This window comes from Sorex araneus, chromosome 4, assembly GCF_027595985.1.
Source record: "Sorex araneus isolate mSorAra2 chromosome 4, mSorAra2.pri, whole genome shotgun sequence".
In the NCBI taxonomy this organism is placed as follows: domain Eukaryota; kingdom Metazoa; phylum Chordata; class Mammalia; order Eulipotyphla; family Soricidae; genus Sorex; species Sorex araneus.
Window position 1 is genome coordinate 43,086,657 of NC_073305.1, and position 25,989 is coordinate 43,112,645.

The window sequence follows — 25,989 nt, forward strand, 5'->3', positions numbered from 1 at the left end:
TGTCCTACTTTTGATACTGATCTTCGTCAACTTTTATTTGATGATTTCAGTTTCTTCCCATAAAGCAATAAGTAACCAAAAACGTTTCCTGTTTCTAACAAAACTAACCCTCCTGCTAACGCTCATCAGTCGCCTGCTTCTGTCAAGCCGGGGGCATGGTGCATTCCATCTCCTGCCCCACCTCCATTCTCCCGCCCGCCCCAGGGGGCTCAGAGGGCTGTCACGGTCCTCATTTTATAGACGAGAGAGCCAGAGCTTCGAGAGGGCAGGTCATCTTCCCCGGGCCAGACAGCTGGCAGAGGAAAGACCGATTTGCCTTCGGCGCTTAAACTGCTTCTTTGGAGAGACTTCAAAGTTGGCATAAGAATTAAAGTGTTCAAAGGCCTAGATGCCATTTGGCTGTAGGAATCTGGAATCTAGGAAGCAGTGGAGTCTTACTGCTCCGGGGGGAAGGGCAGGTGTCTGAGAAGATGGCGCTGCACTGCTCAGAGCGAGGGCGCGGAGAGGAAGGCCTGGCCGGCCTGGCCTTACCTGCAGGTAGCTGCTCACCAGACTGCTCATGCTGGAGCTTCGGCTGGGGGGTTTCCACAAGTAGGCAGACGAGCCGGGCGTCAGTGTCCTCCTGGGGGGCCACAGGACACACGTGCTCGGATCAGTGCAGGAAAGAAACGTACACATACACTCACTCAGGGGGACAGATGTCGTTAGGCAACCAGGTGATGGTCAGGCAAAGCCTCCTGGTAGAGTGTAAGAATTCACAGCTCTATGTCACCTTCCAGCATAGTGACAACTTTCCACTTATTGCCAAAACAGAACTAAGTGAGTCTAACAGCACCCAATTTTTGGTGCTGTTATGTTTTCCTTGAGCCTTTCATGCCTGCTATGGTCTGTCCACTAGGGAAGATTAAGCAGCAGTGGGTCTGGTAAACAAAGGCTGCAGTTAATAGTCTATCTATGCAGTGTGGCTGGAAGACCCACTTCTAATTCAAGTGCACGCACTGGTTAGTGCAGATACAGAGTATTTCCCTCACTGGAAGACAATTCAGTCGCCAGCACGAGTCTAGAAACACAGCAGCTTCTTGTTTGAGTGGGAACACTATAAACCAGATGCTTTTCTACTTAAACAGAATTTTCTTTCTCCTTAATCTAAAATTGTTCCATCTTAATTTATTTGGTTTGGGGGCCACACCTGACAATGCTCAGGGGTTACTCCTACCTCTGAGCTCAGGAATCACGCCTGCCGGCTCATGAGACCATATGGGATTGAATCAGGGTCAGCCGTGTGCAAGGCAAACGCCCTACCCATTGTACTACTGCTCCGGCCCTAAAATTGTTGCATTTTTAAAACCTGTGTCCAAAAGCCAGCAATTCCACTTTTCGGTGTCTATCTTAAAGACATGTGCACAGAGACATAGGGAGCTACTCCTGGCAGCCCGGGCAGAAAGGGGAACTGGCCTAACTCTAACTGGTAGGGAAATAGTCTGGTTTATTTGCACAACAGAATCTGCAGCATGAGTGGCTTCTACCGGCAGGTCTGCAGGCCAGTCAGTGTCAGTCTGTCGGCATCAAGAGGGCAAAAATCACTGGCCTCGCTCGGTGGTTACTCCGGGAGCAGTGCTGGGCCAAGTGCCTGTCGCAGGTGTGAAAGGGTGGAAACCATTGCTCTTCACCACAGGTCAGCAATCTTTCCTTGTAGAGAGACAGGAGAATACCTCACCTCCAGCATATTTCCATCAATACAGATGAAAACTGGCTAGCAGCACCCTCGCCAGCCACCATGGCCAGCCATCACGCTGACCTTGCTAGTGGTGTGCATACGGTACTCTATGTCTAACGAAACAAGCAGAAGAGGACGCACAATGCCAAACATTCCCACCACCAATGCTGAGTCTGAATCTGCTAATGAGGAAACACCAGACAATCACAAATGGAAAAAAGTTGCACGGAAAAAAGAACGGGCCTGTACTTTTCAGGCAATTTGAAAGAAAGACTGCAAACTTCCAAAGGAAAGAGGACCAGAGAGACTGCACATACTGCAACATGTGATACTGGATTGTAAAAGGCATTCTGGGGATAATTCTCAAAAGCTGAATAAGGTTTAGATCGCAGTACTGTTTTGGTGTTAGTTTTCTCATTTTAGTAACTCTACTGAGGTTACATAAAAGGAGGACCATGCTTTTAGGAAATGCACAATGAACTGCTTGGTCTAAGGAATTAAAGTCTATGATATATTCCCAAATTGCTCAGAGAATAAACCAACATAAAGAGAAAGAATTTTTCTAAGAGAAACAGAAAATATTGATAACCAGGGAATTGCGGTGAAGGACAGATGAGTACATGATAGTATTTCTGCAATTTTTCTTAAATTGTGAAATGATTTCAAAATTAAAACTTTTTAAACATATATGTAACATAAATATGACAAAATGTTGGTCATATTTATGTGATTAGCACCTGTCCCCTCATACATTTCTCTGCACAGAAAGTACTTCCTAATGAAAATATGAAAATTGAAATTCAGAATGCCTCGCTGAAGTAAAGCAAAACAAAACAAGGAACACTGGCCTTGAGTTTCAACTTGAGTTTTATGTCTTGGTCCTGCCATCGATTAGTTATGTCTTTGGACAAATCCCTCCATTTTCTTTCTTTGTTTTGTTTTGTGTCTTAGGCCACACCTGGTGGTGCTCAGGCCTTACCCCCGGCTCTGCACTCAGGCGACCATATCGGGTGCTGGGGATTAAACCCAGGTCAGCCACGTGCAAGGTGGGCACATACCCACCGTAGTCTCTTTCTCTGGGCCCCCTCCACTTTCAAAGCCTATTTGCTTACCACCCCTCTCCACCCAGAATGGCTTTGAGGGGTCAACTGAAAGGCATGTTTGTCCACACTGGTATAAGAGCTGAAAATAAAGCATCGTTCCAGCAATGCTTAGATGGATGAGCTGAAGCTCATTCCCTCCCACATTACCAAGCCTTTACAGTACCCCCAATGGGAAAAGGCCTCTTTCTCATCTCTCCACACCCTCAAAGCCCTGAACACATTAAAACACCTTGGCTTTTGTACATGTATTGCCACTGATCCACACCAGTTGGTATGTTAGGTTAATTTTTTTTTTTTTTGGGTTTTTGGGTCACACCCGGCGATGCACAGGGGTTACTCCTGGCCCTTCACTCAGGAATCACCCCTGGCAGTGCTCAGGGGACCATATGGGATGCTGGGATTAGAACCCGGGTCGGCCACGTGCAAGGCAAACACCCTACCCGCTGTGCTATCACTCCAGCCCCATGGTATGTTAGGTTAATTTAAAGTTGGAGCTTTCAGATGTTATTATGTTAGTTGTGATTCAACAATGTCTGTAAAATTAACAGGCATGTAAGTTGCAATGCTATATGCAATGCACTGAGCAAGTAACATGGCTCTGAGTAAACTGGTGTCAGTCTTCAACATGATAAAACGCTTTCCCCTTTGTCTTTTAAACCAAACACATCTTCAAGGTACCTGGCGAAGGTGGGCCAGGCAGCATCCAAGTCATAGCCCCTTGATGCCAGGTCAAACTGAACATCAGTCAGCTCATAGAGATGGCCCACAATGTCAGAGCTCGCCTTTGGCTTCAGAAAGGGACTTCTTGCATAGTACCAGTCACTACAGGGAAAAATGAAAGGTATCAATTACAAAGGCAACCAAGATAAGGAAAGAACAAATTTAACAAGTTCTTCCAGAGTGGCTCTGCCTTATCAAATTCTAACTCAAGGTTACAAAGTCAATTAAAAAATCAATTAAAGAAAAAAAGAATAAATTTGATTTTCATATTTAAGTATACAATAAACTTGTTCTTCAAAGAAATTACTAAAACAAATGAACTACATAATAGCATATATTACATATATCTTTCCCCAAAAGGATGCAAGAAAACTCATATCTAAATTACTTGCCAAGAACGGGCTGTTAAAGGGGATCTTTTAAATTAAAGTATTAAAAAAATACTTCTTTTTTAAAAAATATTATGTCATCCTCTATTTCTTCTGGAAAATTCAACACAAAACACTGAACTTATGGCTAATCTCTATGCTGATAACAATTTAAAGGCCAAGGGCAAAGAAAATCTCCACTTCAAGGTGGTAATTATTTCATAGGAAACAACAAAGTAAAAAATTTAAATTGAAAACTTTTAAACGGATGAATTTAAAGACATCACTTAGCTGATGTCTGTGAAGTGTGATATGCTGGAAGCCCTGCAGTTTATGAGGGCTTGACCAAACATCTACAAACAACCATCAAATCAAACAGGCAAAGGTTCTCAACTCAAAGGAATTTACAGGGCCTACCCATGCAAGAGAAATGAATCTTTATATAAATTAATTTTAAGGGTGGCAAGATGAAACAAAAAGTTTTTCACCGATTTTTTTTTTTTAATTCAGAAATGATTTGTTTTTGATCAGCTGGGAAGACAGGCCGAGGGAGAAGAGAGCCAGAGCCGGAAAGGGGTGCCCGGCACGCCCAGCTGTTGAATATCTGTAGCATGTACTCTGCCAACCCCTCGCCCCGGCACGGGCTCAGTGCCTCCTCTCCCCCCATCTCCTGCTCTCCCAGGGCTCTGCACTTACATCACCAAGACTAACCACACGGACTACTCAGGGGGCCACAGCAGCCCCAGATAGGCCCAGCAGGTATGACTCAGTGTCTCTCCTGACCTCAGGTCCTGCCGACATAAAAAGTCCCACCAGTGATTCTGCTGAGTACCCAGGTCAGGCCAAGCACAGGGGACTTTAGAGCATTGCTGAATGTGAGAGGTAATTTACCTGGTCACTTTGGTGTTCATGAAGCACTGCTGCAAGGTGTCTGCCAACCTCTGGTGTACCAAGGAGTAGCGAATAAATGCTCTGCCTTTGCCCAGAGATGTCCGAAGCTGCAAAGAAACAAGATTACGTAGCGATGACAAACTGTCCACTCCAAACCGGGCCTGAAGGATGGCTTCCAAAACACAGAAACAAACCAGAAAACATCCCCCAATTTGACCCTTCATGCTGGCTTTATCCGTGTCCCTCAAAGGATGAACACTGATAATGTCGGCCCTGGAGAACGAGACCTGACAGTGTGGACTTCACTCATTTCTTCTCAGACGCCACCAGAGATAATCCTGTGGACTCCAGCACACACACTGAGGAAGACATACTCATGAGCAGCCCTGGACCAGATGCCATTTGCCTTTTGCTGCTCTGCCAGCCTCTCTGGGTTTGGAGTCCCCTAGGAAATGGTCTGATTCCTTTTGGAATATGTGGACTGAAACAAGGAGGTGAACAAAGAGCTTCTCCCACAAGAAGGCTGCTTGGGGAGTCTCCATAGGGCTAATGATGGGCCAGGGGGGAGATACGGAGAGAGGGGCTCTTAAGATGTCTGAATGGATGTCAAAGTGCTTTGTGTCCTCAAGAAGCCATCAGTAAAATTCATGTCTCTGTCAAAGCTTTTCTAGTTGGACTTATTTCTTTCCAGATATGGCAACTCATATTATTTAGAAGATTCCCTGGGGATGAGAAAAGGGACATCTGGAATAACAACAACAGAAAATGCCCATGGTTCTGTTTGAGGTGAAGAGCACGGAGGGTCCAGATGGAGGCCTGTCTCTGAACCCTCTCCCCACAGTGCCAAAATACAGCTCATGTTGAAAGAGGGGTAGGCTGCTCAGGGATTTGGCCAAACAGGGTCCTGCCAACTGTGGGCACACAGCTGCCAGGACAGATGGAATACAGGGGACAGTTCACAGAGGACACTTGAGACCAGCTGATCCCTGCAACTTGGAATCCCCAGAAGCTCAAAATAAGCAGGTACAAATTCAGAACTTCTAGGCCTGCCCCCACGCACCTGTTCTAGCAGACGTGTTGGCAGGGTAAGCAAAAGCCCACACCCTCCTCGCGCCTTCAAAGGTCAAAAAGTTTGATTCAGGGCTGAGGGAAGGGGCAGTAATGTTGAACTCAAAACATTATCCCACCCCTCCATCCCACCGAGAAAGGACTGGAAAGGAAATCTGTGGTAGCCTCGGCTCTGACACACTTACGATGGTGTAAACATCCTGGTGACTACAAACTGCTCCTCAGAGCATGTCCTTACTGTTGATGCAGTATCTTAAGTAATTTAAAAAAAAAGAAAAAAGAAAAAGAAAAAAGGTGTGAAACCTCATGAACTACTGGCACTGCAGATGTTTCTCCAACTTAGTTCCGTGGGTTTGGGGTCACTTATACAAACTGCCAGGCTGTGTCTGCAAATGGGGGAACTTTTAATTTGTTTTGCTTTGTTTTGTTTTGGTGGGTCAGGCCCCGAGACTGGGGCTCTCCCTCAGGGATCACTCCTGGCAGCGCTCAGGGACCATATGCGGAACCTGGGTAGGCCACAAGCAAATCAAGGGCTCTACCCACTTGGCTCTCTGTCCCCCAGGAGGGGATTTTGATGACTCCCCCTGCCCAAACACTTTTTTTTTTTTTTTTGCTTTTTGGGTCACATCCAGCGATGCTCAGGGGTTACTCCTGGCTTTACACTCAGGAATTACTCCTGGCAGTGCTAGGGGGACCATATGGGATGCCGGGGATCGAACCCAGGTTGGCCGCGTGCAAGGCAAACGCCCTACCCGCTGTGCTATTGCTCCGGCCCCCCAAACACTTTTTTGTTTCATGAGGGAAGAACAAAGTATTGTGAGACCAGTACCCTGGGGCAGACGAAAAAGAGCTGGGTAGGACCCTGTGAAGCCAGGGTAGTCAGACCACCACACCCTCCCCAGGAGCCCTGAAGTTTCCCTGAGAGGCTCCAGTCACTGCGGCGAGGCCCCGGGGACGGGCTTGCCCTGCTAGCAAAGCAGTCCTCACAGCACCGAGGACATCAAAATTTCCTCAATGGCAAATATTTGAGGCTGTATTTTCAATTGGACCTTTGGGTTGAATTGACTCCCTGCAAAGGGAGCTTTTTATTTTAAAGGTATTTAAAAACCTCTATTGGGGTTACAGTACAAAGGGAAGAGAACCATCCCTTTGTACTGTAAATAAAACACTAGGTCACATCCTAGTTTTTGTTTCTGACACCACAGGTCTGCTCTCGTTTACCCAGTTCCTTAAATCGGTTTGCATCTAATCCCAAGTCCCATGGGCTGAGAAACGAGACTGTGAAGGGCAGGAAGTCTGCAAGGGCCACTGGAGGTGACTCTGCATTCAGGCAGGCAGGGAGCCAGCAGCCTGGACAGAGGGGCAGCCTGTTCTCATCCTGTCCACAGAGGGAACGCCTGGGAAGTCGGGGCTAGACTCTTTCAAAAGCCCTAGAAGCAGTGCACCAAAGCATTAGACCACATCGGCCAAGTGGCTGCTTCCAAAGAGCCCTGAAGTGCTCATCTGGGCATGGGGTGGGTAAGAGACACCTGGCCAGGCTCAGGGCTTACACCTGGCTCTGTGTTTAGGGATCATTCCTGGCAGGGCTTGTGGGACCCTATCTGATACCAGGGATTGAGTCTGGGGTGGCTGCGTGCAAGGCAAGTGCCCTATCAGCTACACTACTGCTCCAACCGCCTGGTGAGGCTTCGTGTAGATTAATGTTTACCTTCCGGCTTTTAATGCTTACCTTCTTGTCCTGGATGGAACTTAATTATTATTAAAGTTAACCTGCGTATGCAGTATTCTATTGGCCAGGTGATATTCTAGGCCGTTCTACCCCGTGCTGCCTCAGAGAGGAGACTTCAGGGAAGATGAGACGAGTGAACCGTATGGGATGGGGGGAGCCTCTGGCAACTTCCAAGGAACCACCAGGTTCTGTACAAGCAGGGCTGATTCTCTGAGAAGGCAGGTTCCCCTGCCCCTGACTACCAAAGGGTCTGGCTGCACCGTCAGGAAAGGAAATCAGCCAGAAGGCGTGTGTATCTCACGACCCTGGGAAATGAGGATTTCCCACTTATAACTAGAACCAGATTCATTTCCAGACTTGAGCTGTCTGAAGTCGTAAGACTAAAGTCTGTCTTTGCTCTGCGGAGTGGAGGGGAGGGGAGAGGAGGGGAGGGACACTGGGAACCCTCTCTGGATTCATGAAGCAACACACTCTGCCCTACACCAACGGCCTGAGCAGCCCCCCAGGAGGATCCCACAAGACTCGTCTGACCCACAGAGTGTGTAGGAAACCTGCAGAGCAAACTGGCAGAGCCCCTCACTCCCTAAACTGTCCCAGGCGATGCAGCTGGTGGAAGTGCCTGGCTCTCGATGCCGATGGGGCTCAAATTCTTCTCTGTTAGAAGAAACCCCCTGCTCCAGTGGGCAGGGTGGGAGACCTTCCCAGAGCGCCTGACTCTGGCCTTTCCGGGAGGCCGGCCAAGGGGCAGGTCTCCTGATTTTACAGGTACTGATAATGGAAGAGATGAAACAGTCTTAGTCCACCGTGCCCCAGGCCTGTGGTTTACTCGATTGGAGAGAAGTGGGGGAGGGAGGGAGAGAGGGAGAAAGAGGGGGGAAGGGAGGGAGAGGCAGAGAACTGAAAAACTGAAATTGCTTATTAACACACCAGCATTTGCAGAAATCTCTCTTAAGATCTCAGATCATCTTCTTCATTTTAAGTCCAAATTTCCTGGGAAAAACTATAAGGAAAGTAGCTTCAAATGCCAAATATACTAAGAATCTCATCTAAAAATTTAACTTTTAGAGGTGGAGACATCCAGTTCTCTCCCTTCCCGTGGACCTCAGGGCTTGCTGTGCCAGGGACGTGAGGGTCCTGTGTACGACCTGTCGGGGTGGATGGAGTTTTTCCTCGACTTGGGAAACGCTTGCCTAGGAGGCTTCGCCGGAGCCCAGTGCAGGGCAACAGTGGACAATGAGTCTACCTGACCTGGATTTCACTGCTTTACCGCCTGCACACCCCAACTCCCTCACTTGGCTGTCAACAGCAAAGATGTCTACATGAGACACCGGGCAGAGGAGAGGGGACGAGGCGCAGAGCGGCTGAGCTTACCTCCGAGATCGACTTGACAAACCGGATCCCGTCATTCGCGCCCTTCACCTTCGCCAGGCAGGCACAGAAGTAATCCCAGTAGTCCTTCCTGGTGCCCAAGAGGGTGGCCTTCTCCTTCTGATCGAACTGGGCAGGGGAAAAGGACAGAGGGAAGCAGTCTGAACTCACGGCTGGCCATCCCGTCATTTAAATAATACAGAGTGAAGATAACTTTGTGGCCATCCAGCATTGGGCAAGGGCTTTCACTGACCTTATTTTTATTTCATGCTAATGAGGGTGTTTCGGCCTCCAAGTCACAGATGAGAAAACAGAAGCTAGGAGAGGTTAACTGGCTTAAAGTCACATCACTAGTGAGATCCAGGAATTAATGTCCCATACCCCCAAATCATCGCTTGAAGGGAATTCTGTGTCCAGGACTGAGAGGAAGACCACTGAAGTTGTGGTTAACACATGATAAAGACACAAAGGTATAACACGTGGGAAAATGACTCTCTCAAAGTACAGAGATGAGTTAGAGACATTTTTATCCCCGTCACTCAAGTGTCAATGCTGTCTTTATACACCGCAATAAACTCAGATAAATGTCAACTATGAGTCATCTCAAATCAAACCCAAAATGAGCCAACTGGAAAACAAATTTCCCATCCATATTTCCCAATGTAAAGCTGAGATGCAGTTGAGGAGGGCTGGGCAAGGCAAGCCCTTCAGTGCACTGGGGTAACTCACTGGGGTAACTTATTAGTGATCTCATTAAGATCTCTAGATGGGAATAGAGCATAAGACGACTCGCCATAGCCATGCCCCTGGATCCCATGTCAGGCTGTTTCATTCGGGGCACCCTGGAGGGGGCAGGTGAGGCCCCTCCCTGCCCCAAGAGCCGAAAACCTCCAGAACTCAACCACCGTCATGGTCACTCTCCGTACCTCAGGCCAAGCTTCATCCATGAGAAAACCTATCCCTGGACCACAACATCTAATACCTCACACCACTCATACTCCAAGAGTAGCACACCGCATTTGGTGGGGTTTAAAGTAGAAGGCAACCAATCTTAGAGGGAAATATAAATATATACATACTTATATATATTTAAACAAAAATAAATATATAAATATATATTTATAAATATAAATATATATATACACGCACACATATATATAAAAGCACACAAGACTCAACCCTTAACAACATATTAGTAATCTCTTACGGAAGGGCTTAATGGCTCCTGGATGAAATACAACAATTTTCACACACTCTCCTCTAAGGAAAGTTTTTTGGAATATTTTCAGCAGTTTATTCATAACAAACAATTTTGGTTTTGGTTCTGCTTTGAAGCAGGGGTTGGGGCTAGGGATGGAAACATCCAAATATGGTGGTGGGAAGGTGTTGGGATTATAATGGTGATGGGATTGGTGTTCAAATATTAAATGTAACCAAATATTGTGAACTACTTTATAAAAATAAAATTTAAAAAATAAATAATTTTTTTTAAAAAAAGATCTCTAGATGTTTTCGTGGTCACGATACCACAAACCACCAGTTGTTCAAAATGACACGGATATCCCTCTCTCTAACAACCTTCATTTAAAAATGCCTTTTCCTGAGACTTTAACCTGAAAGCTTTGTAACTTTCCACATGGTGAATCAATAAAAGAATTAAAAAAAAAATGCCTTTTCCTGACGACAGCAGGAAGATATGCATATACTGTTAAGAAATCCAGGTCAAACAGTAATCATAATTTTTTTAAAAACCCATAATGCCTCACCCCACCATCTCTAAGGCACATGTCCAGTAACACTGTGCTACTAGAACAAGGTCAGCTTCTGGCAACACTGCCACCTTTTCCTCCTGTCTGTTAGTCACCTGCACTTTTCCATGTCTGCAGAGTTTCCCCCGTTAATGGTGTCCAACCATCCTGACACCGGCAGAGTGGCCCTGGAGGTGGAAGCCCATTGGTCACGGGCGATGGTGCTGGACACAAAGTGGACACAAGCATCACATCAATCATTGTGAGCAGGTCGGCAGCTTCCTGGAGGCACCAACTCAGCAGGTCAAGATGGAGCCACAGTGACGTGTCCAACATGTTCCCCTATGATGCTGTCTAACATGTTCCCCCACCGGTGTCACAGTCTGGCAGAAGCCTCCAGACGACCTGCTGAGGGGCCACACAGCCCAGCACGAGTATGACGGGTGCGCACAGATATGCGTGTCTGCCTGGAGAGAGACCCTAGACTTCCACAGCCTGTCCAAGGGGTAAGCGGTGGCCTGGAGGGACAAGCACTGTGATATCGGTATCTTGAGGCCTACTGTAAGGTGACCTAGATCACTAACGAAATTCTCTACTCCCAAAACCATTATAAGGGGCGACAGTCTATTTTTCGGAGGCTCTGGCCCACAGCGGGCGCTGCTCTGCCCCTCTGTCTAAGCAGGGGTGCTGACTGGCTCCAGGGAGCTTCTGGATCCACAGCCTGAATGTTAAGTGGTGGCCCAGAACAGAAACAAGAAACAGTAGTGCAGAAAACAAAGTGTCCCAGGAGTCACTTACTTGAAGGAGGTACTCGAGTTTATAGGAAAACTTGTGCAAGCTGGTGCTGTCATCGGTGATGGGTTCTCCTATTTCCTTAAATTCGTTGCTTAGTTCTGTCACAGCATCTGTATGACAACAAACGGAACAGGGAAGCAGAGAGGAAGGACAGGGAAGCTGAGTAAGCCCGGGAGTGTCAAAGGCCAATGATGGGCAAAGCTCCGGGGCCCCAACCCCATCCCTGTGGAGGTGTCCTGAGAGCACAGTCCCCTTGGACAGGGCCTGGCTGGGCCTGTGTGCCCACCAGCTGGGGTTCCCTGGCCAACCACTTGGGGCCAAGTGGCCAGATGACTGAGAAGGGTCGCAAGACTCATCCCACGGTCCCAACTCTTTCCTTGAGAACCTGAGGCTGAAAAGGAAGACGGAGACTCTGAGAGTCGAGGCTAACTCCGCTCTGCGGGACTGTGCGTTTCCACGGGGAGCGCACCGGTGCGGTAGAGAGCGCCAGGTATGTGTGCACACACCGCTGTGTGGGGCCTCAGGGAAGTCAGCAAACTTTTCTCTGCCTGTCTCTATGTCTGCAACACGGGCACAGCAGTGACTTCTGCCTCACAGGACCCAGTGCAGGCGCCTGGCTGGCTATCTGGGAGGCACATGTAGGACTGTGTCTAGCACACAAGGAACACAGTGCAAACATTTGCTCTCAGAGGCCCTGAGCACTCTGTAAACAGAAGAGAAGGCTGAGCAAATGCTGTCATGTCCCTGACCTTTGACCTCCAAAATGAGGGCTGGACTGTGGCTGCGACCAGCTACTGAGCACTTAGGAATCTGCCTCCTGTATGTCAGGAGTGGCCCTGTGTCTCTGTGTCTTTGTGTCGCGGAAGTGGTCAGCTTCTGGCTGACTGTTTTATGAAAAATGGGCCACACTCCAAAGAGGCTCTGGCCTGGCATTCAGCCGAGGGCGGAAAACTTGCCAAAACACTGACCCTTGGGGTATCACGTGGACAGGTGAACCTGGGACCCTAGACTCTGCAGACCACTGCGCCGGAGTCCTCACCACCTCACACACGTCCCCTCCCTGCCATTCTCTAGTGAGATGGCGACATGCCAGCCTCTCCCACTGGGCAGTGCTGGGCTCAGGGAAGTCGGGAGACTGCAGACCCAGAACTGGAGCACGTCATGGGCCATAGGATTGCCAGCTAGGTTGGAGAGCAAAACAAGAAAGACGGGTATCTCATCTTCCTGCTGAGAGGGAGGAAAAATCTTCCTCCTCAAGTGAGCCAACTCAGCCCAGAAGCGCGTGATTCAGCCAGACTTAACAGGTAACACACACACACACACACACACACACACACACACACACACATACACACACACACACAAAGAGACACACTCAGACCTCACACACACACACACACACACTCAGACCACACACACACACACTGAAATCATACACACTCAGACCCCCCCCCCCACACACACACTGAAACACACACACAAGCACACGCACACTGAAGTCAGACCCTAAGCCTGGATGGGAGGACTTGATTTTGTTTACAGAGTGGTTTCACCAGGCCCTGTGGGGAGGGCCAGGGCAGCTCTCCAGCCTTACATAAAGAGGCCAATGGAGCCTTAAATACTTCACTAAGATGGGGTCGAGTTACTCCCAGTGGGAACAAAGACGAAAGGACTGGATTTCAGTGGGCAGCAGCCGAAGCCCAGTCACGGACCCCTTTAAACCAAGCCCGTTGAACCCTGGGGCCTAACTGTACCTTGCAAATCACGGATGATTCTCTGGAGCTGGCTCTCGGAGCTAGCAGAAGCCATGGCCACTGGCTGTAGGCCACCTTCCTGGGCCCTGTGCTCCTGCCTGGGTCCGGTCAGCAGCGGTCAGACTTCATGGTGGCACCTGCAGCGGGGAGGGCAAGGAAGAAGTCGCTGACACAGGTCAGGGTGCCAGAGAAGAAAAACGCTGCTCTGGACCCAAGCCGTCCTGTTCGTCCGGGGAGGACTCGCCCCTCCTGTGTGGGCCTTGGGCTGGGGTCACCCTCCGGCTGGCTCCACACACACCGACACCTGGGCGTAATGGCCTGGCTCGGGGCTGAGGAAAACAACACGATGACCCAAATGGGTGGCCTGGTCCTTCCCGGTCTCTTCTTTTGGCAAAACTGCCTCCCCCTCCCCTCCCACCGGCCAGAACTAGTCCAATCCACTTTCAGACAGGCCGCTAAGCCTGTGCACCGGCTCCCACCAGAGGCTGTCTCCCAACACCCTCGCCCACAGGCCTCCTCTGTCACCCTCGGCCAGGTGGCAGTGGGGCCGGCAGCTAAGGACACATACCCTCGTACCCTCGGGGCTTCTGGAGCAAGGTGAGCCTGGTGGGGCAGCGACTCCCTGGGGGCACGGTCAGCAGCCTCCTGGCTGCCCGGGGCCCCACTCAGTCACGGTGTGCGAATGCAGCCTGCCCGCCATCCAGAGCCAGGGCGGCCCTCTGTCCCAGGCAAGGGACACGTCTCTATTTTAAGCTCGGTTACAGTCCTCTTGTGACTGGTGTGTCCTGAGTTACCAGGCCCTCTTGGGCAGCTGTTGGGAGTGATTTAAGGACACAGTAGTGGCCAGAGACCAACAAAAGATGAGGAGCTGTGAGCACCAGCGGAAAGGAGTCTGGACAGGCCTTGGGACTCCTATGTCCTTCCGTCAGAACTTCTCTTTCCTGGGATACCCAACAGAGCCCTGTCCACCGGCAAGGGCAGAGGGGCCTGGGCGAGCAGCCAACATCCATGAGACCCAACGCTGTGGCTAGCACAGCGTGGTGGGTCCTGGAGGAGTTTCACGTATGGGATCAACTGAGCCCTCAACATCCCCCGGGTGGGGTAGAAACCAGCATGCAGAGAATCAGGGTTGGGACCCGGGCCGGTATGAGTTCAAACTCTGCAGCCTTACAACGGAGGCTGTCACCACGGCAGACGCCCAACCCCTTCCACAGTGTCGAGGCACTGCCCCCTCTCCAGCAAGCATCCTTGCAAGATGGTGCCGCCACCCCAGGCCTTTCTCACTTATGCTGGCCCTCCACTCCGCCTTCCCCGCCCTGGCCCTGGGGTCGAGGCGAGAAGAGCCAAGTAGCAGAGGTCCCGGCCACACTCCTCCAAGGAAGCAGAGAAGCCTGCCAGTGTGTTAGTCACCGGGAGGAGAGGCCCAGCTTTATTTTTAACACACAAGCCGGTGGAGCTGTGACTCAATGAAAACAAGGCCCAGGGAGGGCTCTGCCAGCCTGGGGGTGGAGTGCGACAGGGGCACGCCCGGGCCACACCCGCCTTCCCGACACCAGCCGCACAGCACCTCCAAAGCCCATTGGTGAGCAGTGCTAGCCCGCCCTCCGCAGGCTCCAAACTGTAGGTGTGAGGAGCCGGCCCCTCTGCAGGCCCCTAACATGTGGCTGAGCGGGATCCACCAGGCCTTTGTCTGACTACCCGCCCCCCCCCGCCCCCCTCCCACCAGGCGCACTCAGCTGGTGCCAAGTTCCCAGGTCTCAGGAACTGTGGATTACACAAGTGAGTTTTCCCAGGAGCCCCTGTCGCCAGCAAGATGGTGACCCTAAAGAACGTGCTGCCGGGCCTGGAGGTCAGAGTGCACCTCTCCACCCCACCTCTGTCTCCTGCTTTACCACATGGCTGGGGGAGGGGGGGTCAGGGGTCGGTCACTGCCTCATGGGTTTTCTAAAAGGAAGGAAGCTGGGCGGCACAGGGAAGCTGCTCTCACAGACCGGCGCAGGCCCACGCCTGGCATCCTGCCCCTCCCCCTATCCCCTTTGCTTGTCTGAGGTCATTATTCACTTGACTTGGGAATGGGACACTGTCCCCACATGCTGCTCAGCTTCCTCATGTCCCGAGAGGAGTTTGTTCTCCGAGAAACGGGCTAAATGTTACTTGAATACCTCTGGTACCGAATACGAGGCTTTCTCAAACACCAATGACTGACTGGTGTGGCGTCCAGTGACAATTAATTTCTGACTCACTCGTGGACGTCCCATGCAGACCCCAGGGAGGGGATCTAGCTACAGGGCTGCTGATTTCAGACAACAGCGCCAAGTCCCAGGTGACTGCTTGGATTTCTGGCCAACAGAATATAAACTGGCATCTCGTGATCCCCTCCCCAGGATGGAGGATTTGCTAGGAAGACTTTTAAAACTTGGAGAAGCACTTTAGTCCTGCATCGGTTTACCTTAAAGAACACCGTTTGGGAACAGTAGAATGAAAGATCTGCACAGACTTGGGGAATGGGAGGAAGGGGTGGCTCATGGAGCTTCTATACCCACCTGGGGCTCCCCACTCTCCCAGACCCTGCTGGGCTGACCAACTCAAAACAGTGCTGCTTATTTTATTTATTTTTGTTTGGGGGCCACATTCAGCAGTGCTCGGGACTTTGTTTGGTTTGTTTTGCTTTTTGCATCACACCTGGTGATGCACAGGGGTTACTCCTGGCTCGTGCACTCAAAAATTATACGTGGTGGTGCTCAGGGGACCATATGGGATGCTGGGAATTGGGTCAGCCCCATGCAAGGCAAACACCTACTGCTGTGCTATCACTCCAGCCCCAGTGCTCAGGACTTTTGCTCCTGGTTCTGCACTCAGGCACCACTCCTGGTGGCTCTGCGGGCAGTACGTGGTACTGGGTATCGAAGCCAGGTTAGCCACATGCAGGGCAGGCACCCTACCCACTGTGCTATCACTCCGGCCCCCAGAACTGTGCTGTTTCTGGGGTCACAGAAGTCTCATGACATGAACACGACTGATTAAATCACCAGCCATGGGCCCTCGCTCCATCCTCAATCCCTCTCCAGAGGCCATGAATTACGGAAGATGAAAGTTTCCACAGTCTAATGACATGGCTGAATCCTGTGGCTCCTACCCTGAAGCTGTGTGGGTGCCCGGCAGGAGTCATATTACTAGGTAAGGGTCAAAGAACACAACCAAAAGGCATTGTTACTGCTTCTGTCGCTCAGGAAATTCCAAGGATTTAGAAGTTCTGTCCCAGAATTGGAGACAAAGACCCGGTGCCTATTTCTTACTGTCACGGAAATCACAAACCAATCTGACAGATCCTGACCTCCACACCCATTTGCAAACTGCTTGCCTAACTCAGCGGGACTCAGAAAGACACGTGTCCAAACAACAGAGACAGACCAGGGTGTGTGTGTGGGGGGGGTGCGTTCTCGGCTCCCACACCCTGCAAGGTACTCAAAGTGGAAAACACTTCCATGAAATCAGGGAACTTAGTAAGGACACGTGAGATTTCCCCCATCACTCACTGGTTTGATCCCCAGCACTGCGTATGGACTCCTGGGCATCACCAGAAGTGACTCCTGAGCACAAAGCTGGGAGTAGACCCTGAGCACTGCTGGGTGTGATCTCAAAACCCAATCAACCAAGCAAAACAAAAACCAAGCAAACAAAAACCTAATCACTGCCCTGACAGATCCTTTCAAATGGGGGGAGAGGGTGGGAGGGGGAGAGGGGGTTATAAAATGTTACTAAATCCTAGATTCTCTTCTGCCAACATGAAAATATCCAATCTTCTGATAAAAAGGAAAACACACTAAGTGCAAAGAAAACACCTGGAACTATTACCCGTACTTCCAGTCATGGCCAAGGTATCATTTTAGTGGGCAATGCACCCCCCTCCCGCCCCACCCCACCTCCAAATTTCTCCTTCCCTCGCCCAGATGTCCAAAATGTTTTAAATAGAGAACATAGTTTAGCCCCAAATTAAGACACGAAGACAAACACCGATTCGTATACACTTATATACACTATGGCAGAAATGACCGGTAGCCCACAGTGTGGCTCAGAAACTGACTCTGGCAGGAGCAATACAGCAACTGGGCAACGGCATGAGAAGAAAAGATCAGAAGGGGAGGTGGAGAAGATTTAGAGCGTGAAGGACAGCCTTGCTGTGCCTTCAATTTTGTTTTTCCAACTTGCTCCCAGCAGCTAAGGCTGACCTACAGAAGACCCCAAAACAGATGGGCTTCTCCTCCCACCCTCAAACCCAGGGTAGAAATTCTGCTGTGAATTCTACCCAGAGTAGAGACCGTTCAGACAGCTGAACCAAGCCTGCCTTCCAACGCCCTGGCCTGGCTCGGCACACCCAGCGGTCTTTTCTAGTCCCCGCCTCTGGGAAAGGGCAGCGCTGGTACCTGCAATGGGGGAGGTCCAGGCGGTAGTTGCTGAAGTGCTTGGTGGGCAGGCAGGCTCCCTTCACCGGCGCGTCGGGAGGGTACCTCAGAGAGTGCTCAGGCATCTGTCCGGGGCAGACACTTCCGCACACGTGCACAGGCCCATTAGGTGAGCCAACTGCTTAGACCTGTTATTAAAGTGTTGACCAACCAACCGCATGCCTGAGTCTTCTTTCCCAAACACATCGCCTCTCTCAAAGGGACTGACACCTGGGTTTACCGTCACTTCTGGAACCTTCTCCGGCTGGTCTTCTGTCTCCTTTGCATCAACTATTTCAGGTTCCTTGATCGCTCCCTTCCCCCTCTCCCTGAACCCTGGTACATACATGATACTGGCCACAGTTCCAGCCCAAGCTGGGCCTCAAGCTGGGCCAAGAGGAACCTGGGGGCATGGGAGACTGCTCCTGGGCCGGGGGAGCTGACTTCTACTTCTTTTAGGAAACTGGGCAGCTGCTTCAGGGAGAAGCCACGGGTCTGTACTTGGAGCTGCTGGGCCCCCTGGAGAAAACAACCAAGAGAGGTGAGATCACAGGTGACAGAAAACCTGAGCAGATTCCAGGAGAGCTGCCCAGGTCGCTGTGGGTCAACTGGGATATCTGCTCCTGCCCGGGACAGCTCAACCCCACAGAAGTGAGGAAAACTGCGGGTGTCTGAGACCCCTGAGAATCTCCCGGGCCAGTACATCAGGGAGGACAGTCCCAACAGTGATGGATGGCTGACAGAATCTAGGTTTTGGCAACCAAACACTACCCTGGGGAAGATATGACACCAGCAAGTGTTAACAAACTGCCAGCCTGGCAAGAGAGATTTGTTGGAAGCCTGGAGTCAGATGCAAGGGCTAGTCGAGCCAGGAGCTGGGGTTACAGCTGAGAACAAGCCCAGGGGAGCCCTGGTCTTAAAGGGACGGCAGCTCTCCTGGAAGAAGACAGCACGCACCTCAATAAGGGCAGTCAAATGAGAGATCATTTGAAGCCAGCACGTACTTGGATAAAAACGTGAGCACCCAAGGCACCAAACCCAAACTGTACTCTGTGCAGATTCTCAGCATCCCTAGGAAGCGGGTTCTCCTGCCTGCCTCTCCACACTCCACCAGTCATCTCTTGTTAACTTCGTCTTTGCCATGCATTGTAAGCGACATTGCTCGTCCTTACATGCCCACTGCCCATCACAGTCTGACACATGGAGCACAATGAGTAAAGTACCTGCTAATTGGTTAATGGGATAAAACCAAGCACACATTTTTATACCACAAACGAGTCAAACATTAGGCATAGAAATATATTATAAAAATACCAACGCATAAACAGTAATTACCCTCCAATAATGTAAAATATGGGCACATTTAAAAAGGAATTTTATCTCCTGATTTTTAATTTTCCTTTATGAAGCAAAAATTACTTTTATTTTTTTAAACACTTCTTGGTTTGGGGGCCACCCCCGGTGGTGGTCAGGAGATCACGCAGTGCCGGATACAAAGTGCATGGTGTGACCTTTCCGGCTACCCTCTTGTGGCCCATGAGTTCCTTTTACTTTGATTAATACAATGCATTAAAAAAAGTCAAGATGCAATCGCAGACATTATATCAGCAGCACTGTGAACATATTATGGAGTTATTTCAAGAGTAGCTGGAATAAAGATAGTGAAGGAGCAGACGGGACAGATGTAGTGTGTTTACAAGAAAGAATGCAGTGCAGATTTGCCACAAGGATGCTTACCCAGAACCTCCTTCACCCCCCAATGCTAATCACGCCAGCACCACCGTCCCTCCTGAGCCAGGCCTCCCACAAGCTCCTGTCCTATCTCCATTCCTGCCAGTTTGGATCTGGAACCATCAAGCAAGAAACCTATAGTGGGGGTTATTGATAGCTCCGAGTTCTGTTTTCTCCTTGGGTGATTGGAACGGCAACCGGAGTGCAGGTGGGGAAGGGGGTGATGCAGGCAGATCAAAGCAATGAGAAAGCCCTGATGACTCTGAAGTTAGTATGGAAACAGGCAGGAATCTGTCTTCTCTCCTCTCAGCTGTAGCTGAGCACCGCCTCTTTGGACCCTACTTAGATTATGGCCATCAGATTAGTCATGTGAAATTTCCATTACCTGCTATTCAGGAATAATGTAATCAAAATGTGTCATAACTGTATGAAATCTATGGTATATTAAACACCCCCAGATTTTTTTCCAGCAATTTTGGAAAACTTATCTATCCAAGGGAAATCATTTGGCCTGTGTGTGTGTGTGTGTGTGTGTGTGTGTGTGTGTGTTTTCAAATACAACATGGAGTGGTTCCCTCTTTACCTCTTTACTCTTCTTCATCATAGAAGAGCAGGGAAGGACAGACATTCCCGATGTCTAACACTGGCTGTGGTTTCTAAGTGTCCATGCTCCTAAGCGAGGCTGCTGAGGCTGAGGAAAAGGCACCCAGAACCACAGTTTAAGCTTCAGGGAATTTCTTCCAGCTCCATGTTAAAGTACCACCTATAGTTCGGCTTCTAGCTGGTCCTGACATTCTCCCCTAGGCTAGTCAATTTCACACTAGCCGTCTGGTTAGAATGCTTTTTGTTCCCCTCACATTTTCATCTTGGATTTCAAAGTTTCCTCTAAGTCAGTTTTGTACCCCCAGGTTCCTGAGGTGGTTGATAAGGCCTGTCCTTGGGTTCCAGAACCGGATACAGGTGACAGAGCCGCAATCAAACCACAGTTCTCCTTACATTGGTCCTTAGAACTGCACTGATGCACAGGTTCACATCCCTGAAAAGAGGATCTGGCCCATCTAAAAGCAGAGCTTGGGGTCTCTCAAATCCCACAGAGAACTGTGCAAACAGGAAGGATCACTGGCAGCCACTAAAACCATCAGGTCAAAGAGCTTACCTTCTGCATGGTGTACTGTAAACATTCATGGACAGGCTCTGAAGCCGAGGCTCTTATTATGGGGACAAGTAAGGATATTTTAAAAGACTCATTTAAATAGAAAAAAAGATAAACACTGGGGCTGGAGCGACAGTGCAGCAGGTAGGGCAACAGCACAGCAGGTAGGGCGTTTGCCTTACATGCGGCCAACCTGAATTCGATTCCCAGCATCCCACATGTCCCCCCGCCCCCTCCCCAGCACCGCCAGGAGTTATTCCTGAGTGCAGAGTCAGGAGTTAACCCCTGTGCATCGCTGGTGTGAGCCAAAAAGCAAAATAAATAAATAAATAAACAAATAAAACTGACTTGTGGCAGCATTATAATAGGCACTATACCTATTTATGCAGTAGTTCAAACAAAGACCCTTTTCCTTATCAAAGGCTGCTTCTTTCTTAAACTGGCATTCACAAAGAGAAAAAGCCTTATTTATTTTTAAAGCTTACAAAAAGAAAATGCCTTATTCTTTTGAGCGAGAAAAGACAATGACATTACAGCCATCAGAATAGGAGCTTTGGCAAGGTCAACCTTGAATCGTCTCTGCTCACAGGTGGCGCCCGAGGGTGACGACGCACCTGGTCGGAGCGCTCATGTGCCGGGCTGCTAGGGGCTGCCCCAGCAAACAGCCTCCAAATGTGCCTCCCAACTTCCTACCACTGGTGTTCACCCTGAGACCACAGGGAGAGGACATACTTCCTCTGCCTCACACTGAAAGGACGGCCCAGTCTTGAGTCACCAGTTACCTTCAGAATCATTAGGAAACCCAGACTGTCTGGTGGCCAAGCCCTCCTCCTGTAGAGCAGAGGGGGCTGCCATGCCAAAAGTGCCCCCCCACCCCCACACACCGGAGGTTCTGTAGGCAGAGGCTGCGCTAGTCGTGTTAAGGATGGCTGCTCTGAACACAAACATCTGTGGAGTCATTCTGCCCTACAGAAGACAGGGTCAACGTGTAACACTGAGCCTGTGCTCATGCCTGAGAAGAAGCCAGAGCATCAATTACAAAGCAAATGCAAAACTGATCCAAGTGAGCCAGCAAGGGGAGAATCCAACAGGTGGCCAGAGGGATGTTTCTTTTACCCCAAACAAGGTACAATACATATTATACCTTGTATATGTACGTAAGTGTATACACACAATATGTTGTAGCCTTATATCCTGTACAATATCCAAATGTTTCCATTGTTCTAGCTGCTTAATTTCTTCCGTGAAAACAACTAAAAAAAATTAAAACCTGAAGAGGAACCCTTCTAATTGAAGCAAAAAGCCTATTCTGAAGGCAAGTCTTTTCAGACCCTTTTCATCAAAGAAGGCCGGGTCTGATCATAGAGAATGAACTGAGCTTTCCAGGGTGATCAGAACGCTGACCTACAACTCTTACGGGGGTGTCTGGTAACACATGTACACTGGCTGTCACAGAAAAGAGGGCCACCGACAGAGGCCAGAGAGAGAATACATGGGGTAGGGAGCCTGTCTTGCAAGCAGCTGCCCTGGGTTCAATCCCCAGCATCACATATGGTCCCTGGAGTCCCACCAAGAGTGATCCCTGAGCACAGCCAGGAGTAATCCCTGAGCACCATCAGGTGTGGACAAAATAAATATATAAATAAACCCAGGGACAAACAAACTGAAAATATAGAAAACAGGGGACCCTGGAGGCATAAAACCTCTGCCAGCGGAACACCCAGAACTTGCTGACGCTGGCTCTGACTCTTTCCAGTCTCAGTTAGGTTTGCTCCCCAGAAGACCACAGGCCCCTGGAGGCAGCTGCTCCTGCGACCTCAGAGTCCGCTGACCCATTTCTCTGCAGGGAAAGGAAACTGCTGCGGTGAGGGGAGCAGAGGGGGCAGCTGGGCTGTGGCCAACACCCCCAGTTTCAGTAGCGCTGCCGTTTCCCCCAGCACCCCCCCCCAGTCCGCAATTCACCTCTCCCCCCTCTTTTTTTTTTTTCTCTTTCTGGAGGTGTGAGGAGCCCCAGGGGCACCAGAGGACCCGTGCAGTAAGGAGGAGCAGGATGGCTGCACCAAACGTGCTCTTCTTCGGGAAAAAATAAGAGCCAGCCCTGCCCCTCCAGCTCCGCTCCCCGGGCTCTGAGCGTGGACTCTAGCCCAGGTCCAGCGCGGCCGCGCCGGGCAGTCAACCCACAAGCGGACAGGTGCTTGCGGGCACCCCGGGGCCATCGCCAAGGGGCTGGACTTGGATCTGACAGTGGCCCTGCGGGGCGCCAACCGTCCCCTTGGGGGAGATGGAGAGGAGACCCCGACACGCTCGAGGGTCCTGCCAAGGGCAGATCGGGGCTGTCCCGGCCCAGCTGCGCCAGAAACGCCGCTTCTGGGGCTCCGCCGCCTCTCGGACGGGGTCAGTGGACACTCGGGACCTGTCCACCGCCCGGAGCAGCCCAAGCTCGTCGGCAAACACAGCGGTCCCGGAGCGGGCTTGGCGGCGGACGCGCGGCCGGCGGGGGTCTTGGAATGGGGGTGGGGGTGGGGGGTCAGTCTCCGTAACTGACCCCCGGAGGCAGCCCCGGAGGCAGCCCCGGCGCCCGCGCCGGCCCCGGCGGCCCCTGATGCTCCCCGGACCCTCCGGGCAGGAGCCAGAGCCAGGGCGGGGTCTGCGGGAGACCCGGGGGGGGCGGGGACGGGCGCCGCAACAGGTGACAGTCGCCCCGGAGTTTTCCGCTCCCGGGCCGAGAGCGGCCGACACAGCCCCCGAGGTCCCGCAGGCTTCCCGAGGCACTTACGCGCTCAAGGGTCCGAGGAGGGGCAGAAGCGAAACTTTCTGGGGTCAAGCGGAAGAGTCAGGGAGCGAGGAGCGGGCGGCCATGATACGCCGACGCCGGCACGGGGGGGTGGGGGGGCACGGACTACAACTCCCGGCATGCTCCGCGCGGTCGTGATCGACAACTCCCATCGGACCTCACGGGCGAACGGGCGCCGACTACAACTCCCGACACGCTTCGCGGAGCCCAGGTTTATGACTCCCACTGGCCCTGACGCCTCCTGCCTAGCGGATCCCGGGAGCATCTCCCGCGGGTGAAGCCGGCGCGGCTGGCGCTGGAACCCGGGCTGCCCTCCGGGGGTCGGTTACGGAGACTGACACCCATCCTCCCCACAGCCCACCCTCCTCCTCCTCCTCCTCCCCCGCCCGCTGGCCCGCCCTGCATTAACCCTTTCCATCCTGGACGGCGTGCTTGTGTCCACAAATCACCTCATTGGGATTTTGAACTCAGTGCCTTCCAAGTGTGACTTTGGCAAATTGAACTCTGATTATTCTGAGTTGATTTACGACTGTGCAGTCAATGAATAAATATAACTGCATCCCAAAGACTGAGTACCAAAAGCACGTAGTATAGCTCCCATATTTTTTAATCTTTATTATGTTCAGAAACGATCATCTTTTTCATGTATTGAGTCTAAATTAAGAGTTTGCTATGTTTCTAGTCACAGTGTCCCATCTTTTGGTCATACTCATTTCTTAATGATGTAGGCAGGCAGATAGGGAAAGGCCCTTGGCAATGAAACTTAGATTAACAAAGTCTGGGAAGGAGAATCTAAAGACTGATCCACCCTGTGGATACAGAAAACAAAAGACCCGATAAGACCATCAGCAGACCCTGAGGATAATGGACCCCTCCCCAGGAAGTACCCCAAAGAAGGCCATCAACACTCCCAACCTCCCTGGTAACCTCCTTAGCAACGAACTTTTACCTGGAGAGAAGCCTCACGTGGGGGCAGGTTGAAGAAACCCTATAAAAGACACCTTGAACAAAGGAAGGGGGTGCATTTGTTGCCTGAGCCCATGTGTTGCTTGCGCCCATGTGGCCGAGCACATGTGTTGCCCGCATCTCTCTTCTTGAGATGTGTACTCTTAAGCTTTTCTGTCTAATGCTAGGATGGCGTAGAGCTCTCTCCACCCTTGGAGAAGCCGGTGTTCTCTCTTGAGTGTGTTACTCTTACTCTTCTCTCTCCCTCTTATCCCTTCCTCCTCCCCTCAAAAAGCCTCTAAATAAAATCTGTTTACTTCACTGCTTGTCTACTCCTGAAATTCTTTTCCAAGAGCGAGACAAGAACCCAGTAATCCTGGGCCCCGGGTGGTAGAAGCGGTAGAAGCGACTGGGGAGAAAGTGACCCACTTCACATAAGTCACCCGTGGGGTCACGGACATCATTAACATTGGGGCTCACTTAAAACCAGTGTTAATAAAATATCATGCTTGGGCCAAATCATAGTACAGCGGGTAGGGTGTTTGCCTTGCATGAGGCTGATCCAGGTTTGATCCTCAGCATCCCTTATAGTCTCCCAAACACTGCCAGGAATGCAGAGCCAGGGGTAATCCCTGAGCATCACTGGGTGTGACCCAAAAAGTCAAATTTAAAAATAAATAAAAATTTTTAAAATACCACCCTTTAACTTTTGTCCCACTTTTAGGTAAGTTTATGTTTATACTTTACAAATATATTCAAGCCACTGAATAGCTGGCTCTGTAGAGGTTGGACTTAATTGAGCAAGATGCATTTATCAGTAATAACTTTTTTAAGAAGAATTGTTTGTTCACAGAAGGGCAGTGTCAGTCACTCTGGTCGCTCTATCTCTCCCGCCTGGGTTCAGTAGTCTCAAGCCACTTTCCCAACCCCAGGGAGGTTGATGGTGATGGGAGGGGAAGGAAGGAACGAGAATCAGGCTGGTTGGTATCAATTGATCTCCATTCCCCTTCTGCTTCTGTCTCTCCGCCCCTCTGCTTCTCTCTCTCCCGGGCCCCTCTCACTCTCACTTCTTTCGCCTTGTGCTCTGCTTCTGTGTCTTCCCCTGTTAGGGTGTGGATCGAGATCTCCCTATAATGACAAAGAGACTCCAGAGACTGCAAACAGCAAGCAGGGCTTATTATAAGACTGGCTAGCCAGGGTCCAGCCACCTATGCGGACACGCAGGTCCAGCAGGTTGGGCAAAGACCCCGAGCTTCTCCAAAGGAGATCTTATATAGGCCTTCCCCGGCCATTACAGCAGTGCCCGCGCATTTCATAGCCAATAGATTTGTAATATTGCAAACTTTCTTAACCGATCCATTTAAAAGAACATCACTCCTTAGCCTATGGTTTTAGAGATCAGTATTCGCGCCAATATTCAGGAATGTCCCGGTTCTGGGGGCAGTCCTGGGTCTTGTGATATGGGTCTTGTGATATGGGTCTTGGGATATGGATCTGGTTATCTGATCTGACCACCACCCTTCTTGCAACCCGGAGTGCCTGTATCCGAATTCCTTGCTCAGGGGCAGAAAATCAAGTTATTCTGCCATGCAGGCTCCTGTAAAAAGAGTCTTGAGAAAGCTAAATTGCTTCCTGTGGTCTGTTCTGGGCCAGTTCCTCAGAC

At 50.5% G+C, this 25,989-nt stretch overlaps 1 protein-coding gene across 2 annotated transcripts in view; it reads right to left on the reverse strand.

Annotated features, from left to right (window-relative positions):
• Nucleotides 1-23,476, reverse strand: part of FYCO1 (FYVE and coiled-coil domain autophagy adaptor 1) — a 70,548-nt gene extending 47,072 nt beyond the window's left edge. The window contains exons 1-7 of one of the 2 annotated variants that reach the window (XM_055136331.1): nucleotides 23,364-23,476; nucleotides 13,262-13,398; nucleotides 11,511-11,617; nucleotides 8,968-9,093; nucleotides 4,800-4,906; nucleotides 3,499-3,642; nucleotides 532-622 (exon numbers count right to left, since the gene is read on the reverse strand). In XM_055136331.1, the coding sequence (XP_054992306.1) occupies nucleotides 532-622; nucleotides 3,499-3,642; nucleotides 4,800-4,906; nucleotides 8,968-9,093; nucleotides 11,511-11,617; nucleotides 13,262-13,316 (630 nt within the window). In that variant the 5' untranslated portion in view covers nucleotides 13,317-13,398; nucleotides 23,364-23,476. Of the gene's footprint in view, nucleotides 1-531; nucleotides 623-3,498; nucleotides 3,643-4,799; nucleotides 4,907-8,967; nucleotides 9,094-11,510; nucleotides 11,618-13,261; nucleotides 13,399-13,829; nucleotides 13,950-23,363 lie in introns of those variants that run through there. The other variant, XM_055136332.1, reaches the window with a different exon arrangement.
• Nucleotides 23,477-25,989: the final 2,513 nt, after the last annotated feature.